At 43.2% G+C, this 20,064-nt stretch overlaps 5 protein-coding genes across 5 annotated transcripts; 3 read left to right on the top strand and 2 right to left on the bottom strand.

The window, feature by feature from the left end:
- Window positions 1-1,887: 1,887 nt before the first annotated feature.
- N7533_013296 (uncharacterized protein) lies at window positions 1,888-3,766 on the top strand (the record flags this gene model as incomplete). The annotated part of the gene is made up of 4 exons (XM_057109946.1): window positions 1,888-2,164; window positions 2,223-2,492; window positions 2,565-3,238; window positions 3,302-3,766. The coding sequence occupies 4 exons, from the start codon at window positions 1,888-1,890 to the stop codon at window positions 3,764-3,766; spliced, it is 1,686 nt and encodes a 561-aa protein (XP_056952648.1).
- A 449-nt stretch (window positions 3,767-4,215) lies between these two features.
- Window positions 4,216-6,527, bottom strand: N7533_013295 (fungal specific transcription factor domain-containing protein; the record flags this gene model as incomplete). Its single annotated transcript, XM_057109945.1, has 3 exons — window positions 4,216-5,106; window positions 5,183-6,376; window positions 6,423-6,527. 3 exons carry the CDS (start codon window positions 6,525-6,527, stop codon window positions 4,216-4,218), a joined length of 2,190 nt encoding a protein of 729 aa, XP_056952647.1.
- A 1,348-nt stretch (window positions 6,528-7,875) lies between these two features.
- Window positions 7,876-9,213, top strand: N7533_013294 (glycoside hydrolase 5 family protein; the record flags this gene model as incomplete). The annotated part of the gene is made up of 4 exons (XM_057109944.1): window positions 7,876-7,923; window positions 8,003-8,675; window positions 8,728-8,856; window positions 8,924-9,213. The coding sequence occupies 4 exons, from the start codon at window positions 7,876-7,878 to the stop codon at window positions 9,211-9,213; spliced, it is 1,140 nt and encodes a 379-aa protein (XP_056952646.1).
- Window positions 9,214-13,180: 3,967 nt separating this feature from the next.
- On the top strand, window positions 13,181-14,176 carry N7533_013293 (uncharacterized protein; the record flags this gene model as incomplete). Its single annotated transcript, XM_057109943.1, has 1 exon — window positions 13,181-14,176. The coding sequence occupies one exon, from the start codon at window positions 13,181-13,183 to the stop codon at window positions 14,174-14,176; it is 996 nt and encodes a 331-aa protein (XP_056952645.1).
- Window positions 14,177-16,622: 2,446 nt separating this feature from the next.
- Window positions 16,623-19,453, bottom strand: N7533_013292 (uncharacterized protein; the record flags this gene model as incomplete). The annotated part of the gene is made up of 5 exons (XM_057109942.1): window positions 16,623-17,164; window positions 17,213-17,984; window positions 18,048-18,779; window positions 18,838-19,292; window positions 19,408-19,453. 5 exons carry the CDS (start codon window positions 19,451-19,453, stop codon window positions 16,623-16,625), a joined length of 2,547 nt encoding a protein of 848 aa, XP_056952644.1.
- Between the last annotated feature and the right edge of the window lie 611 nt (window positions 19,454-20,064).

The following is a 20,064-nucleotide window of genomic DNA, read 5'->3' as shown; positions in this document are numbered from 1 at the left end:
AAACTGACTAGACGTACTGGTTCTCGGGAAACTCGAAAATTGGAAAATTTACCATTTTAAAAAGCTACCCGGGTGTGGCAGGATACCTTGGTGCTATTTTCAATATGGGAAATCCTATACAAGTTCGGAGATATAACGTTTTTCACCACGGAACTGCCACCACCTCAAAAAAATCGCGTCGCGTGTAGCATCCCTATCTTTAAACCACCACCAGCCACCAATTCGTACCGAACGAACACTCAAACTCGTTGAGCAAGAAGGCAGGATTGAACTTACTATACAGACATTAAGAAATAAGAAACTAGCTTCTATTACTGAAGCTACGCGTGTTTATAAGGTATCTCGTACAATATTACGCGAATGTGTCAAGGGGATTAGTTATCACAATATTACTTGTGTAAATTGCTTAAAATTGGACGAAATCGATGCTTGAGTGATGGCCATTGGATCTAGATATATGTGGCAAGGACCTTACCTTAGCTATAGTAGAAGAGAGAGCTAATATTCTACTTGCTCAGTGCTCTGTTAATACCCCCTCCCCCCCTCCCTTACCAATCGACAAAAATTGGATATCTTAGTTTCTTGTATGCTGTAAGAAGCTAAAAACCCAGTTTTCACATTGCTACACTACCTAGCATATATTATATAAAGATGCAGAGCTTATTCACAAGTAGTTCAATTAATATCATAACATTATTGCTAAATATAGTATCCTTATCAACGATATCTATAAATTTAATAGAACTAGCTTTGTAGTAGGGATCACTTGTCAAGGTGCAGGCCTGTCAGATACATATAAACATCAGCACGACCCACCGATGGGTCCAAATCTTGGACCCATTACCCAACCCATGGGGTAATAGGTCCTAAATGCTAAAACCCAACCCAACCCTATAACCCTATGGGTTTTACCCAATAACCCAAAAATACCAATTTGAACCCAAAACTCTGTATAAAATATGTATAAAATAACTTTTCTATTTTTCTGGACTTTTTACCAGTAACAAACCGGGTTTTTTAGCTAATCAGCTACCAACTCATGTCCAAACCTGAAAATAAATAACTTCGAATGATCTGGACATATGATATACTACGGTTTCTCCTCGGTTGATGGGACCAAAACACGGCAAATTTTTAATTTGCAAGATCGATCCCATCGCAGGGGCTTTCTTTCAAGCCAGTCAAATTTCCGATTCGCTGTTTCCGGCCTCTTGTGAGCCAAGGTGTGCTAGATGGACTCGCCCCAAGGCTCTTTTGCGTTACCGACATGGATGCCTTTTACTAGGTATTCATTGGAAAGGAAAAAGAGTTCTGAGGTACCCATTTAGTATCAAATATGTAAATTGCGAAGAAGCTTTTAAAGATAGCTAAAATTTTCCTGAATATAAGGATAATGTAGCATTTAATCTAATTGTAAGGCCGCGATGATAGTATCATTATGACAAATTGATCATCTCTTAAGCTCATGGCACAAAAACCGTACTTTTTGAGATTTAGAGGTCATTTTAGTCGTGCCGCAGTGTTGTGTCAGCCGCATTGGGAATGCGAAGGGAGGCGGAAATTGGCCTATTCGGGACAGGAGGAGGCGGAGATCGGTTACTAGGCATACGGGATCACTCCCAAAATTTCCCCTTGGCGTCCTATGGTTGTGATGTCGGAGGTATTAATTGAGATTTATTGGATTGTAGGATGCAAAAATTTCCACTACTCTGCGTCTCTTTTGGCCAAGGAGATCCCCAGGCAGCTTCCGCTTGATTGTTCATGGGGGGGGGTTTTGATGCCTTGATACTGTCGATACCGAAGGAGTGAAACACACATCTTCCGCATTACCAAAGAAGGAAATGATCTGCTACAACAAAGCATTTAACTCTCTCAACACACCCTCATATGATCTTGGTGGTTTTAGATTTCGCAGCAGATCTTAGATTCCCAGGATCTCTCACAATCATGACAACAGAATCATTACACTCTCAGATCACTGAGAATAAGGGGTCCAGCGAAATGACTCACCTGGAGATGGCGGATGGTGTCAGGGTCGAGGTTCTCCAAGGCTCAATGGCACTGGACCTGGCCAAACGAACTGACCCTCCCAACCCGTGGAGTCGGTCAATGCTAAGGCTATACGGATTCCTGGCTGTGGGATATCTGTGCTCAGCATTGAACGGTAGGAGCGAGGAATGAAAAAAACTTCTCATCAACATCAGCTAATAAATTAAATCTAGGATTCGATGGTTCACTCATGGGCTCTCTTCTTCCTATCGCCCAGTTTAGAGATACATTTGGGGCCGGGTTGGTTGGCTCTCAAGCATCTTTAATCCAGGGAATGTACACAATTGGAGGTGTTTGTGCTCTTTTTTTTGTTGGCTTCCTGCTCGACAATTTGGGTCGACGTTTTGGCATGTTTGTGGGATCACTTGTGGTGATTCTTGGCACAATTCTAGGTGGCACCGCCAATCACATCGATCAACTTCTGGCCAGTCGATTCTTCCTTGGTAGGTGACCCCTTTTACAACCCAGATATATGTTGGCTGTCAACACTGGAATGCTAATCAAAGGCAATGTAGGATTTGGATACTCCATCGCTGCTTCGGCTGCGCCAGCCTACGTTGTCGAGATGAGCCACCCCGCCTACCGTGACCTGCTGACTGGTTTATATAATTGTCAATACTATGTTGGTGCCATCGCCGCCGCAGGAGCCTGTAGAGGATGCTTGATATATCCTGACTCCCGTGCATGGCGTATCCCAATTTGGTGCCAGTTAATTTCGTCCTGCTTCGTTGTGGTGTTTGTTTGGTTCATACCTGAGTCCCCTCGATGGCTTTATAGTCATGGACATAGTGAGAAAGCCTGGGACATCATCACTGAGTACCACGGTGAAGGCAACCGACAAAACCCCTATGTTTCACTCCAAATTCGCGAATACCAGGACGCAATCAATTTAGAAGGTTCAGACAAACGGGCATGGGACTTTCGAGAACTCGTGAATACCAAAGCTGCGAGATGGCGGCTTGTTTGTGTGGGAATTGCATCTTTCCTTAGCCAGTGGTCAACGGGTGGGATTACAACTTATTATATGGGTGGTCTTTTGAAAAGCGCTGGTGTAACGGATACGACTCGTGTTCTGGATGTTAATCTTGGATACACTGTTCTTTCTGCCGGGGGCGCTTATATCGGTGGCTTATTGACTCCCAAATTGCGCCGGCGACCAATGCTAATGGGCTCATCTTTTGCTGCGGCTGTAAGTATCTATCTTTCGGCAGACACTTCTTGGGGTCTAAATTTGGTGACGTCGTTCATTTAGATTCTTTTTGCTGGATTATCGGTTGCTACTGGTATTTACGCGAGATCAGAAAAACCGCCAGCCGCTACAGCGGCAATCGTGATAATTTTCCTCACCGGGTTTACTTATAGCTTTGGCTGGACACCATTGCAGGCCATGTATTCTGTTGAATGTCTGGCTTATGAAACCCGGGCGAAGGGCATGGCCATTTACTCCGTCTTTACCAACATCGCTTTGCTTGTGAACCAATTTGGAATTGGGAATGCCATGGGGGCCATTTCATGGCATACATATATCATTCTAGCTGGGTGGAACGTTGTTCAATGCGTTTTCATCTACTTTTTCGCCGTTGAAACATGCAAGCGAACTCTCGAGGAGCTCTCAGATATCTTCTCTGCTCCCAACCCGAGAAAGAAGAGCACACAGCCCCACCGAATCGTGATCTCTACAGAGACTGACGAGGTGTTGCAGACAAAAGAGGCGTAGCATTTCCTGCTTTTTGTGATGTATCCTCAGCTCTTAGGTGGCTTATCTACATTTTGCTTCGGGGTATATTACCGATCGTGTCTTCAGGGTACTTCTCGCTTAAGTATAGTATCCTTTTAATAGACTTGCTGAGTATGATAGTTCCAGAGTGTAAGTAAGAAGGACAGCATTTTGGGTTTCAATTACGTTCCAGTAAATCTTTAATAAAGCTGTTCAATAATCTTTGATGCCGCCCATTAGGGTCTGCTTGGCGGATACAAAAGGCTCCCAGGGCCTGACTTCTCTAAAATATTATTTGTAATGAGAATCAAGATTGAAATAGTTGAACCAATATAGTGGCAGGTGCGGAAAGACGGGTGAATTCAATCTCGCACAAAAACTGTACGTAGATCTGAGTCAAGGAAAATAGGCGATATTTCAAGATTTTCCAGGCACCTATTGCATGATAATCAATTTATCCCTGACCAACTGGCGTTTGAAAAAATAGAAAATTCTTGATTTTCGAACTCTAGACCGGAAACTTCTGGCCACAAATCTTCAACACCCCAGCTTAAAAATTCCCACATCGATTGTGGCGGAAGGCTTTCGAAAGACATCATCGTCCAGTCCAAAACTCGATCTTGTGTCGCGGGTGGGTTAGGATCAACGCCGTTCAATTGAGAGTTATTTTGGAAGCCCAAGCACTCCGCTGTCGTATCTGGAGTTTTTTCAAGTGCACCAGTGCTTCCTAGACAAGCTTCAAAAATACTCGAAATGACTTCCAAGGAGCGTTGGGCAGTATGTCCGTAGGGCTTCATACGTTCGAGTGTCACCATTGATGTCTCAACCTGTGTCTTGCAGGATTCAAACAAAGCGTCTGGATCATCATCTCTCAGCTTCGTAGATAGACAAACCAAGGGTACCATAGTTGCCTGAAATAAGAACCAGACTCCGTTCCAGCCGATCATTTGATTTAATCTAGTCGCCGTGGAAATAGTTTGGATAGCAGTTTCTGCAATTTGGCGGCACTTGAGAATGGCATCGCGTTCCTCCAGCCTGAGAGTCATGAAAGGTACCCTTCGCATCGCGTAGCTCAGAAGCTTTGGACGATATAAAAGCATTCGTTGAATATGAAATCTCCACTGCATCACTGTTCTCGCGGTGTACAACGACTCAGGACATGGTTCGTGATCTTTGAGAGCCGGGGGTAAGTTTTCCCACCACTGGAGAAGACTTGAGTCCAGATCAAAGGATTCTGCGGATGTGATAATTGGCATGGAGGCCAGTGCTTCCTGTATTTTTGAGGAGACTTTGATGAATTCGATATTTTCGATTAATGGAAGCACTTCAAGAAAATTCCCCTAAAATCATTTATCGCACATTAGATTTGAGTCCTCAACATAGGATACAGATGAAATGGGACATATTGAATCGCACCTCGTCAAGCAATCGAGGTTTGGCGACCGTGATGGTCGGAGCAAAGAAATCCATAGACGCCCGACCCAGAGTTTCATGGCCCCATGTTTCCAGGCAGCAGAGGGACCACCATATACGACGTTTATATTCCCGATAGGCGGTCCGCGTCGGGTCTAGCGTTAAATGGCTATCGTATGGCTCACGTTGTAGTCCGAGTGAGACTGCCATGCGTACAGCGGCACCTATTAGGGAGTACCCAAGGTTTGGCTGGCTAATATAATGACAATACCAGCCTCCGATGAGACCAAGAGTTTGAACTGTCTCAATAGTGGGCGCTCCGAGGGCCGCCAAGTTCAAAAGATTCATTGAACGGTCAAAGTATGTCCTGTGGGTGTGATTATCTGGGCCCGAGGCCGCAATACTACCCAATGCGAGCACTATGTTTAACAGCGCTAGCCATCGATTATCCTTCCTGGTCCCAACCAAGTGGGTGGCACGAAATGGCTTCTCGTCCAATAATGGCGCGAGACTGTGAAAGTCGACAAAATACGCGTCCAGGATTTCGCCTTCCGAGGGCATGAGGCTGGACTGTGTACTTCGCGACGGGGTTGGATTTGCGGCTTGGTCCCCCTGATGATGTGCTAAGACAGTGGCTCCATTTGTCTTGGGCAGCGGCAGCAGCCATGTGATGACCTTCAAAGCTGCTTGCGTGGACGATATTCCTAGGTACGAGGCCGGCTGTCGAGTGGACAGGGACAGCGCGTTGACATCATCGAAGATCTGCTCTAGAGACCCGTCTCGCCTGGGACACATGCCTTGATCAAGACCATCATCGGGCATCGAATGCAAGGACTCTAATACAGGCTGTCCTATAGACAATTTCGAGTTATGGGCGTGTATAGAAGCGGCGACTGTCGGCGAGTCGTGACGCTGACTTTTTTGTGACCCACCGGCATTCATCAACTCCAGCAGCGCTGTCCGGGGCAAATTGACAATTTCCTCTGGGGGCATTTCCGGAAACAGTCTTTCTAGGGTGGCTCGATACTGTTTCAACGATGTGCCTGAATTTTTCGAATGGCTACTTGGCTTAGTCCATATTCTTGAATTAGAAGAGCCAACGCATTCGGGCGGTTTACCTTGATGACTGTCGCCGTTCTGGATATGAACACAGTTCTGGTGTTTTGTACCAGCGACAGGATTCACACGGCTTGTCGCCTGTGCATTTTATTTTTCTCTGACGACAGGAATTACATGCCTGTACCATCAGCCCTCGCCGCCCCGTTCGTTCACTGCGCCTAGACCGTTTGGGGTTACGCAGACCTTCCTCTCCATTCTGCGACTGTGAGGAATCAAACGCGATAAACATGGTGACGAACAGCGACTGCACGGAAATCAGCGGGGAGGAAAAATGTACAGTTGGAATGATTTCAAGTTCACACGGCTATGAACCTATGGCGACTGCATGTGGGGCTGCCTGTCTTTACATGAAAATCTGATTCATGACAACCTGGAGACACCAACCTACACCCCCACATTTTCCAGTGTCAAGCTGCATTTTAGCTTTTGGCCCCTGTGGCTAAGAAAGGGGGCCACACATCGATTAGCTTTCCTGTTTTATCTTGTTCTGGGGAAACAGGGATTTTGTTTAGCACGGGGGACTCACAAGAAGTGGAAAGACGCGTAGGTAGATTTGCATCCATTTGTGCGAGGTGCCGAATACGCCGGGCGCAATCGTGTCGGTTAGCCTTGTTGCGCTGGGCTAAGTTGTTTCTAGTAAGAGCGAGGCGGAGTTCGCCTCCTGGGCACCGTGTCGTTTAGGGATGGACCAATCGGCCTTTGGGGCCTGCCAAGCAGCAATCCCGGTCATCTGGAGTTAACAACATCGGCATGTGATTTTCTTTGGACAACCCCTTGATCTTCAGGCTAGTGTTTCACAGTGATGTATCGACTTGCTGAACACCCTCCCTAACGTACAGAAAACGAGACGGCAAACGGCTTAGTTCGGCAAGATAGAGGCGGAGAGTTGGCCAAGAAACGGCTTTTTTTGTTTCCTTAGCCCGACACTTGGCTTCAGGCGATCTTTCGTTTGTCATGTAGAAGGATAAACCGTTTCAGTCCCACCCACAATCATGGCCTTAATCTAGAGTACCCCTCGCAGATCCTGTGAAAACAGTTTTGAGTTCTCACGAAGGATGATGGATTGCATAAGGTCAAACCTCATGGGGAATGCTGTAGATACCGGCGTCCGGTGAGACCGAGAATTATTCAGACCCATAGGGCCCCTTGTAATCTTCCTCTGGCAAATATTCTGCAATGTTTGTTTGATATACAGAGCCTCTACGGAGACATAATTAGCCTACCAGTTTACATACACAGCTCCACAGGCAGGTCGGAGCCAAAATACCCCCCGAAAAACCGACAGTGGAAAGCGGCAAATTTGTAGAGAACTCTTGTCAACTAGGTATCAATCGTTTAGCTTTCCATCGCCAAAACCAATCACCAATTTTCAAATTGGAACTCAGGTGGGTCAAAATGAAGATTAACAAAGGAGGAGTATCCATATTAGACAAGGAGTTTCGAAGGATATTTTGAATTGGTCATTTTTACAGTATTGGGAATGATATACTAGGTACTAATATATAATGGTGACGGCTCCAAGGTTGTTGTCATAAGGAAGTCAATCAAGATATTGCCTTTCAAGTTCAAGTTTCACGATGAAAGTTTTCGATATCCTGCTTTCAATCGCCTGTCTAGTTGCTCAGGTAGCAGCTTCCCATCTGAATCTTCACCGATTTGGTAAATTGCAAAATGGTAAATATTCGATAAACAATGAAGCTATAGTACAATACACTGACCATTTTCGACCCAGCCCAGGCGCACTCCATTCGTCGGAACACCACTAGTGGCGACGTTCCTGGTACCCAAGGGTTAAATTTCACGATCGACGGTCAGGCAGACTACTTCGCCGGCACAAATAGCTACTGGATTGGTTACCTGACCAACAATTCTGATGTTGACCTCGCGCTCGACCACCTGCATGCGTCCGGACTCCGCATCCTTCGCATCTGGGGCTTCAGTGATGTGAACAGCAAGCCCACCGACGGCAAAGTGTACTTCCAGCTCCTGCAGAATGGAAATGCGACCATTAACACTGGCTCTGATGGCCTCCAACGTCTCGATCATGTTGTAGGTGCCGCTGAGAGGCGGGGTATCAAATTGATCATCAACTTTGTCAATAACTGGTCCGACTTTGGGGGTATCAACGCATATACCACCGCGTTTGGAGGCACCAGTACTAGCTGGTACACCAGTCCTACGATTCAAGATGTCTATCGCAAATATATCAAAGCCGTTGTTTCGAGATATAGTCAGTCACCCGCAATATTTGCGTGGGAATTGGCCAATGAACCTCGATGCAATGGCTGCAACACATCCGTCATCTATAACTGGGCTGCATCTACTAGTGCTTATATCAAGTCCCTTGACTCTAAGCACATGGTAGCTATTGGAGATGGTGAGTGGATTGTCAAAGCTACCATTTCAGGGGGTACTGACCTCGTATGCAGAGGGATTTGGTTTGGATATTGGATCAGACGGGAGCTATCCGTTCACATACGCCGAGGGCCTCGACTTTGCAAAGAACTTGGCAATCGACACAATTGACTTTGGAACGTTCCATCTCTACCCTTCGACTTGTATGTATAACTGTTCAAACATTGTCCCGTGCTTCGGGTTGGGACAATACTAATATGAGCCATGTAGGGGGTGTTTCTAACTCTTTTGGCAATGGCTGGATTACGGCTCATGCCAAAGCTTGTGCAGCTGCACAGAAACCCTGTCTCATGGAAGAGTACGGGGTCGACACTGACAAATGCACTATCGAAAGCCAGTGGCAGCAAACAGTCCTTGGCACCAAGGGAATTGGCGCAGACCTTTTCTGGCAATATGGAGATAAGCTCAGCACCGGAAATACCCCGAATGATGATTTTACTATTTACCGCGGCACGGATGATTACAAGTGTCTAGTCACCGATCATGTCGCTAATAAATAGGTACGGGCAGGATCGCCAGGATGTTCCTGACTTCTAGCTGTTCGGCGGCAGGACTCTTGGCTGGAATTGTGCTTAGCAGGAATGATATCTTAGTAGCAATCTGCCAGTTACTAAGAAGTATCCTACCTAGGTAGCAAATCAACAAGCCACTCATTACTATGATTACTATGCCTCGAGGCACCTGTAGGGCTGATATACATATCTCTCGATTCAGTAGCCTATCTTGTTCATCCACCGGTAGGATACGAAAGAAGTTAAGATTACTGAATAGTGTAATGGGGCTTTCCGCTCTCAACATCGGCATCCCAGAGTCATGTGATTGAGGCATTAGCAACAAGGCCATCTTTTTGTTTCGAGAGGTTAAGTAGCGTTCGTTCGATAGTATCAATAACAATCATGCATGTTCCCCCTTAAATATTTTTGATTCTAACCTAGGATATATAGTATTATAGTTTACTGTAAAATAGGTATAAATCTTTAATTTTATCTACTTTAATGTAATGGCAAACACTAAGGGACAGGCTAGAGACCTGTGACTAGGCAAGACTTCGGATGGAAATCAAAGAGGAGGAGAATCAACCAATAATACGTGTGAATAGTAACAGAGACTACTTCTTGAAGAAACTTCAAGAACAAAGGAAACACTGCGTCAAGTCATTCATCCTGACTATCACGTGAATCAGGCACGAATCGGGCACGAACCCCTAGCGTGGCTGAGACAAGATCGGATTGCCAAAGGGAATACAAAGAGAGTTGATTGCTTCTTACCGAAGCTCACCCTCTTTGATACGAGCCCCGTGACACCTACAGTCAGGCCCGCTGTACCAGGTCCCTTGGGTTAGGAATACTATTTAAGATAAATCTAGAAGACCTATATTAAAAAAGGTTATCCTGTTATAAGAATCTCGTGCGTTACCTATCTTACTATATATAGTGGTACCTAGGAATATCGAAGCGAGAGCTTCGATATTGTGGTCTTTTTAGTCTATTGGAATAGCACGTGAGCCTAGGCATTTGCTGTTACATATATAACTATAGCTATGAAGTCCTAGAATATTAATATTATAGAATAACTTTAGATAACTATACTAATGAAGAAAAATATGATTATAGAAACCTCAACTAAACAGATATTAGAGGATTATAATTCAAACTCCTTAAAAGTAAATTAGGTTTAGTATAGGTTATGAAAATAACCTATTCTGTGTTAGTGTAGATTACAAAATTTACCAATCTAGAAAAGTAATCTTTCGATACTTCTATCTACTACTATTATATCTTAGTAGAATCAACAATAACTCACTAACTTTGTAGACGTATAACTCAACAACCAGAGAAGATAATAATAATTGGAGAGTATTTTCAGAGTACTTAGAGTCTATAAGAAAAATATAATATAACGTTGAAAGTTAATAATGGATGTGGGAGGTTGGCTCAAGGTGATGATTACAGGTATAGATTACAAGAGGGCTGACGGAGGTATCAGTAAGAGAGAGTTGAAGTTCTGTGGTCATTCCGAAGAGAACAACATTGCCAAGAAGTGCCTTGAGGGCAGCTCAATTAGTCCCTGGTTTTAACTGTAGAGCCATAGAGAACGCTTACTTTATCATAGTAGACTAAACCATAGTCTGTAAGATATCAGTTCCCGCACAAAAGGCGTGGTTTCAAGGTGAGTCTTACCAATCACCATTGCAGGCATGAGAAACAAATTTATCTTTCTTAATACTTTTTTCTCAATTTCCGGATCGATTGGCGTCGCTTCATATCGAAGGTTGGTGGTTTCGACGAACATGTTCTTTTGAATTGCATTTGCGTCGAGATCCTCGGCGGGGCCAGCGGCCGCGTTGTTTTCTGGCATACCGATTCAATTCTCTTCGCTTAAGGGACACTTTTAGATATATGAGCCAAGCCAGGCTCAGGTTTAGAGTTAGATAAGATATTCCGGTGGTCCAAATCGTAACATTGGAAGCAGTTCGTATTCACGGAGTTCGGATAATCCGAGACAAGAGGGAGAGCAGCGAGGGCAGATTCAAGATGAGCCTCGACCAACTTGCGTGTATGCAAATTCCCAAGCCATCCAGGACTGAGAATAGCCGCAGCTCATAAGTGATTGGCGTGCACAGTCTGGGGAAGACACCATGTATTGACTCCTTATATCTCCGAAAAAAAGGCCAAGAAAGTCAGTCCATATTAGGCGGAGGTGCGGGGCAATCAAAAGGCGCTACAAATCCCTCGGAAAACATTTCTTTTCCGTGGGAAAAAGCAAATTCAAGCCTAGGTTTTGAATGGGAGAAGCCGACCGATGGATTATGAGGTATCATGGTTTTATGTATGATGTCAACACATAAAGATCATTCCGGCATTGGAACCGTGGTAGATGTCGGGATCTAGTGAACAAGGATTCAACCCAAATGCCGAGACCCCACTTATTCTCCGAGACGGAATATGTACTCAGCCATGGGGATTGGCCGACTAAAGGCTTGGAAGGATAAGCGACCATCTTGCATTATGATAGGTTCTATAACACAATTTTCCCAAAACAACATGATTCAAGAGATTGAGACCAGAATTTTAAACCACACCTAATACCATTCTACACACTATATACTTTCTACTAGTTATATCTAGCCCAAGGGAAAGAAAACGTAGAAAACAAGAAGTGAAGATAATTTTGAGTGGCCCTATAAATGATCATATTTGAGAGAATATTCATACTTCAAGGCATTATTGATATCCTTCTGCCTACCTCTCATTCTGACTTTCCCTTCCTCGTATCTTTGTAGGTAAAAGTCAGTATAAGAATTAACATTTCGGCGAATGAAAATACATACGTGTTCGGTCCTGTCTATAAAAGTATCTATGGCTAATTGCCCCAAACACAGAAACAACAATCGTTCTTCCAAGGCATTCCATTATAGCCATTTTGGGCCATCCATCTTGATGAGCGAAAAAAATAGCGAAAAGAAATAGGACAAGATGGATGCATAGCGAGCAGATTAATTGGATAGCGTAGGTTCTCGTGATGCCGATTTGAGCAATGAGCCAGACTGAGAAAGCGGACAGGGCGCCTTCAAATAGACTGCCCCAAAAGTTAGCCCACTCGGGTGATGGTGGCACCGAGGCGAGAAACCCTTCAAACATTTTGGTGGGAAAAAAAAATCGCCTGGGTTGGATGGATCTGTGTCGGTATTTTATTTATGAATTAGGAGACGGGGTTTCGATTGGAACGGGAATTTCGGCCCCTTTTCACTCAAACGCCTCGGGTTGCGGGTCAACAACGAATGAAGTCCACCGGTGACAAATGGAAGAAAGAAGATCACTTAAGAATCGAGAGGGAGATATATGGCGGATGATAATTCGCGGCCAAGGGGGACGACCAGGATTCTGCCCGCCAAAAAAAATTGCCTTACATAATATCCCCCCGGGCTATCGTCCGCCATACATACAATTATTAAGGTGACACAAGGCTTTTCTTCAATGGTATTGGCCCCAGTGGTATTGGCCCCAGTAGATTGGCCCCAGTAGATTGGCCCCAGTAGATTGGCTCCAGTAGATTCATTGAATCGCTAAGGCTGACTTCGCCGGAAAAAAAAGCCTCTCGATTTTCAGAGACTAACGCAATACAGTAATAATCGGCCTCAGTGCATGGCTCAAACATTAAATCGTGCATACCACGGAGTAATTCTCGCATACTATAACAACATGAGCCTACCTTACAGGGGGTCATATCACCGCTTAGCATGAGGTACTAGATAGTGTCGGATAAGGCTGTGCCGCAAGCTTTTCAGTCTATTTTAGAACTTGCATATGCATGTCGGGTGTAGAAATGCCACAACCTCGAGCGTCCATATTAGGTATAAAAGCAATCATCACTCCTTGCTTCTGGATTCATACAATCATCAACACCCTTTCTCTTCATCTCACTATCATCCTCTCTCAATACCTCTTCCTCGGCATTAGATTGAACATGAAAGTCTTCAATTACGGCCCTTTGGCGTTTTGCATTCTGTCTACCGAGGTCGCTGCTTATATACCTGCTCATGGATGGAGAATCGCAGCAGGAGCAGGCTCAGCAACCGTTACTTCCATCGCCAACAAATTCATCGGCGAAAAAGCGGGTGTTATTGTTGCTGCTCAAAGTGGTGCTCTACATCTAGTCGACTCCATTGACACCTGTTGGACGGCAGGGGAAACCAGGACGCGAGAAGATGCGAAAACCTGTGCCATTTCCGTCATCACCACAGCTGGATCATTTGCCCTTGCTTACAACAACTTCCAACAAACCGGATCCTGGAGTAAAAGAGACGATGGATTCGCTCATTTCGATGACTACTTTAGTCAGATGGGGGACCATATTTCACTCAGTGATATTCATTATGAGGGGATGCCTCTCAACCATACACACTTACCCCAGTCATTGGGTAAGCGTGATGTCTATGATTCTGGTGTTCGTGCCTTGCACAACTCCAGCATGCCATTAAGCTTTGTCTTTCATAATAGAAAGACCAACCATCTGCCTCTTCTGGTGGCTACCAATGGAACCCATCATCATATCGGACACCTTCAACCCGTTGATGATGCTACAAATGTGTCATCAACCCGCATGACCCGTAGAAATGATGATAACATCAACCCGGGTTTCACGCATGTTGGAAAGGGCGGCGTCAAAGTACAGTGCAATTCCAAATATGCCACAATGACAGACACCCAAGTTCAGGAGTTCATGGACGAACCTGTTGGACCCAATACTAAGAAGGCCGGTCTGGATTTCTTCCTTGATATCGTCAACTATTCAAATTTTGCTGGATTTTCTTTCTCTGAATGGATCAAGGATGATAAGAGAAACTACTTGGATGGTCAATGGGCTATGGAGGGTGAGACTAATGGATTTGGAAGTAACTGGGAAAGTAACTGGAACTGGTGCTTTGGTGTCTATCCGACAAACTGTGAGAAGGAGCTCTAAGCTCACATCAGTATGATTACTAGGGAGAGATATAAATATCAAAACTATCCACAGCGTGGCCCTTAAAGACTTCAAGTTGTACTCCGTACGTACCGATCGCTCGTCCTTGTCATTTATCGCAGTAGATCTGGGAAGGTAACAATGGCTACAATCACAGAAGCCTTAGAATATGTGCAGGTTCCCGAGACATCAGAGTCTCTAGAATGGGCAGATTTGAGGACATTAGATCTCTGTAAGTTCAACTGACCTGGAGGTAAACAAGAGCTCGTGGCTGAGTTTACTAAAGCAATCGAAGATCTTAGTAAGTTGAGCAGTACTTTTTTCAGCGCATAATTGGTTAATCAAACGAAGAAATGCTGAAACAAGAATCTGGCAGGATTTTGTATGTCAAAAATCACGGCTTGAGTAGAGAAGATATTGATCATCAATCTTGCTACTCCCAAATGAGGAAAAACTCACATACCCCGCCACTCTTGAGGAAGGCGACTCCAATGGTTGGAAGCCAGCCGGAACAAGAAACCTTAAACCTGACATCAAGGATAACTTTGAGATCTACAATATTCCGAAATTTATACCCAAACACGCAGGCAGGGAGTATCCGAAAATTGTCAAGAACCACATTAACAGCATTGAAAAATTCTCAAAGCACATTCATGAGAATACTGTGAACAGACTTTCAATTATCTTTGCACTTGCACTCGAACTTGATGATGAGGAACGGTTTGCTAAGAAATATTGCTATGAGAAAGCAAGTGGCGAACATTTACGTTACAGTGTGTCCCGAAACTGGTGTCACCACCTGTAGAATATAGTAATCTAGTATTAAATACTCTAAGATTTGTACTATAAAGTAAAGACCCCTATAATATATAGTCTATAAATTCTCCAATACTTCTATAGACTATATACTATTAGGGTTAAATCTAGAGTTAGATAAGTATACTCTATCTATATAGTTTTTATTAGGAATACTATTTAAGATAAGTCCAAGAGACCTATATAACTATAGCTATAGGACTTTAGAATATTAATATTATAGAATAACTTTAGATAACTATACTAATTAAGAGAATAAAATTATAGAAACCTTAACTAAACAGATATTAGGGAATTATAATTCAAACCCCTAAAAGTAAATTAGGTTTAGCATAGGTTATTAAAATAACCTATTCTATATCATTATAGATTACAAAATTTACCTATCTAGGAAAGTAGTCTTTCTATACTCCTATCCACCGCTATTATATCTCAGCAGAATCAATAATAACTTGCTAACTTTACAGATATATAACTCAACAACCAGAGAAGATAATAATAATAAGAGAGTATTCTCAGAGTACTTAGAGTCTATAAGAAAAATATGATACAAAATTAAAAGCTAATAATAGACATGGGAGTGTGAGGACTCAAATATTGAAATATTGTAGTATTTTAACGAAAAGTAACAAAACTAGAGAAGAGAAAAAGAGGGAGAGAGCTCTCATCACAACTATCATACATAAGCTACTAAAGTAGCTAGGTATTTATATATAGTTACTGAAGGGATATCCTAAGGTTGAATATCTATATATATCTTCTAGATTTAGTATACTATAGGAGGTAATTAATACTGTATTAATATAGGAAGAGTAGCTAGTACAGATCTAGATATAATTAGTTTTGTATAAACTACTATACTTAAGGAGACTTATCTGATTTACTAAGATAATTGGCTTATTGTTAATTAGGTAGATCCAAAATTGATATATTATAAAGGACTATATTTTTTGTTATATAGTGGTGTGGTAGCTAAGGTATAGAGTCTTATTAGTGAGGTAGAAGAGATAAATTTAAATATAGATATAGCTATAGCTGTCCTTATAGGTGGTATAGTACTTTAGGAACTAGTTTATACTAACTAGTATCTGGTCAGTATTATATAGGATAAGGGTTTGGTTAGTGTCTATAGTTAGCTAGTTGATGGTTGAGAAAATAGTAATATTGGATAGGGTTAGAAGTAGAAGTATAATAGTAAATACTAAGGGATAGGCTAGAGACTAGACTGCGGCACTAACCGCAAAGACCGCGGTTAACCTAAAACCTAACCAAAACCGCAGCGGTTTTGGTCTTCATATCAAAACCGCAAATTTTTGCGGTTCGGTTTTGGTCTTCATCCCAAGACCGCAAAATTTTGCGGTTCGGTCTTGGTCTTCAAATGAAAACCGCTGCGGTTTTGCGGTTAACCGCGGTCTTGTAAACAATACAAACATGCTAAGCCTCGTGACCTGCTGGGCAGATAGATTTTTATGCAGTTTTTTTGGTAATTTTGTTGTTTTGGTCATGTATGAGAGCTCTGACTAATTTTCAGGCGAAGAGTCATCTCCAGGATATACGGAATACAGAGACTACAGAACAAAGAAACTGGATAGAAGAACAAATCAAGAAATATAATCTGACAGTATTTAAGCTACAAAGGCGCCAGTTGGAACCCCTCTGGCATTTTAGGCTTCTTGCGAATCCGCGTCGCTCGCTGTGTGCCTTCGTGTTCCATTTGATCCTCCTGCGAGCTAGTACTTCCAGAACGCGCTCGTTTTTGTGTCTCTCCTGATGGCTCCTGTCTATCTTCCTCCTCTTCCTCCTCCTCCTCCTTCTCTCCTTCCTTCTCTTCAATATCGCTAATTGGATCCAATGCTGGAAGAGGGGCTATTGATCCTCTGTCTTGTTCAATCATCGCTGCCTCACCCGCTAGTACAAGCTCTTTTGTAAAGTCAATCTCTCTCTGTTCAACCTCGAATTTTACAGCACACGATTGCAGCATCAACTCCTTGATAGTATCAGCGTTAAGGCGGCCCCGTCTGTAGTGACAAATATCTCGAGCACAGTTAAAAAGACGCTCAACACCTGCGCCACTCGCAGGAATTGAAAGAATATCCCGGGCTAGAGCAGCCAGCACTGGGAACTCTTTTTGATGCTCCTTCCAGAATAAACGGGGCTGTTGTGAAATAAGGCCTAGATAAAATTAGTATCTGAGATAGGCAGACAGGCAATTAGACTTACCTTTTGCAAGATATCGAGCCAGTTCATCATCATCCTCCTCTGCTGGTACTTCTGCTGCATAAAATGAAGTCTGTGAGTCACACAGCATCTCAATCTCATTAATATCACTGGAGTTCTGCTGGACATTAGAGGATGATTCTTCAGCCTGATCTGAAAATCGCCGTTTGTATCGCCAGAACTCTTTTTCAAGACGCCCACGATATCTTGCACCAAAATCAATATCCCCTTGCCAATCTTTTGAGGTAAAGAATCGAAGTTTCTTTGATGGGGCAAGAATGGTAGCAATACCATAAAGATCCCCATAAAACTCCTTATCAGTTGCTTGATAATACTCAGAAAGCTTTTCCCTTGCCGCCTGCAATGCCCTCAGCATTGATTTCTTCCATGGGAGTCTCTTTCGGCGAAGCTGGTTCTCGGAGTTCTCCAGGTGATTGAAAAGCTTATTGTAAACACCAAAGATAAGATGGATTGTGGTGTCTTTTGTTTTTGAGAGAGCAGTTGTGAACTTGAAGAATGGCTCAGTGATACACAGTAAGTAGTCGATCTGACGCCATTCTTCTTTGTCAAGCTGAAAATGGAGATAGCCGTGTGCTGTACAGTATTCTTGAAAGCTCTTCTGTAGTCGCTTGGCTCGGCCGAGCATCAGAAATGTAGAATTCCATCGAGTCCGTACATCTTGAAGAGGAAGCAGTCGAGGCTCCTGGGACTGGATTACAAGAAATGCAGCTCGGCGCTGAGGACTTGCATTAATAAAGATAGCAAGATTTCGGATCTACAGATAACTATTATTAGCTGTTATCCTCTCTCTCTCTCTTTTTGCTGAATCATCACATACCTTGTTCAATGTCTGGATAATCTCTCTCTTTGATTGCTGAGAACGCGCCTGGCGCTCACGGTCATCTGACCATCCATCCTCTGCCTCATTATTGGATGGCATTGCTTTTATTTTTCCGAGAAGTTGATTCAGACTCAGTTGGATCACATGGGCCAGGCATGGAACACGAAATATACCATTACCAAGCCCGTCACTTCCAACACCCTGACTTTTGAGCTCATCCTGAATACTGAGCATCATTGTATTGTTATTGGTAGCATTATCAGTTGTTACTGACAGAACCCGATCGGCAATTTTATACTTTTCGAGAATACCAATAACTACTGAGCTTAGGTTACTCCCAGTATGTGAGCCTTGTAAGGGTTCAAAGCCAAGTAGAGCCTCTCGATACTCCCAATCGTTATCCAGAAAATAACCAGTAATAGCCATAAAGCCCTGCTGGAAAGGTGATGTCCAGCAATCAAGTGATAGAGATAGTCTACTATCCTCTGGGAGCATATCTATTATACTCTGTTGTCCTTGTTGGATATTCGAGTGTAGTTGTCGGCTAATCGTCCGGGGCGAGGGTAGTTTGACCCGTGAGGGAGCAACAGCAATTAGATCAGCTAATTCCTGGAATTCTGGACGATCAAGGATACGGAATGGGAGCCGTGCGACGAGGATAAGAGATAGGACTTTCTGGGCAAGCGCTTCTTCAGAGAAAGTAGTTAAAGTTGCTCTTGAAGTTTGTGACTACAAATTATAAGTTATTAGCTAAAAGCAGTATCTTAAAGATAGTATATATACTTACCTGCTTCGCAAGTAACTTGCCAATCCCATGCTTTGGATGACAGGTATTCCCTTTCAGATGTGTGTTCATTGGTGATGTTCCTCCACGCCGAATATTTGGATGAGTAAGTGTAGTAAGGCAACGCTTACACATAACTTTAGGCTCTCCTGTCCGTTCATGAGCTACTTGCTCAAAGTGATCCCAGACTGAAGCTCTCTTTTTGTGGTCCCAATGAATGGTGGTCTCGATGTCTTTTCTTGTGCCATACTCTGTTTGAAGCCACCACTCAGTGAAATCCTTCCGAGTTTGGCCTGTTGCGGGGTCCATTTCTACAAGGATCCAAAATCGCTGAAGATGTGGCCCAGTACGTGTAAGGAATAAGGGCGCTCGCGGTAATTGCAGTTGTTGAGAGCAAATGGATGGTGTAATTGACTCGGTGGCAGTCCGACAATATGTACTGAGTGATGGCAGGTCATCTGGTAGGAGAAAGTCAGTATCAGAATGCTGATCGGTGAAGACTGATAAAGTATAGGCCATCTTTGGCTATGGTCTTGAGAGCCAATATGTGTAAATGAGAGACAAACAACTTACAAGATTCGACGAGAGGACCACAAACACCAGACGCGACCGAGGACATTGATGTGTTGCAAAAGCAATTATAGAGTGGAGTCAAAGATATACTCTAATTGGATATTAGAGCTACTAATACGGTTATCCTGCGGTTAACCGCAAAGACCCCTCACAATAACCGCACTAAGATTACCGAAAACCGCAAAAACCGCAAGATAACCGCAAGATAACCGCAAAATACCCCTGAAAACCGCAAACACCACAGGAAAACCACAAGGTAACCGCAGCACGACCGCAATATAACCATTTATCACTGCAACTTTGCACTTTTAGGATATATTTTTTAACACTTTTATATTGTAATACTAGATTAAAAATTATTAGAGATATGTAAAAAACTAGCTCTTTTATAACATATGATCAAAATTCAGAATACTTAAAAATTAGTCAAGTTAGGCTTTTCATGTTCTACTGACCTAAAGATGCAGCATAATCTCTCTAAGTCAAATATATATTTCTGCGATAACTATACTCGATTACAAAAACTAATCACAACACACAGTAAATCTCGCCACCAATGTCCAAAATCCAACTTTGAACTTGAATTTTTTGTAGACTAATATTTTATCTTTTAGAATACCGCTCTATTTCAAATCATTTCCAACAAAAAGTAAGAAA

Source organism: Penicillium manginii (genome assembly GCF_028828005.1).
Source record: "Penicillium manginii strain IBT 31320 chromosome Unknown utg000011l:1.0-1395921.0:1.0-1396616.0, whole genome shotgun sequence".
Classification (NCBI taxonomy): domain Eukaryota; kingdom Fungi; phylum Ascomycota; class Eurotiomycetes; order Eurotiales; family Aspergillaceae; genus Penicillium; species Penicillium manginii.
Note: the sequence above shows the minus strand (reverse complement) of the source record. Positions and strands in the feature narration are given on the sequence as shown.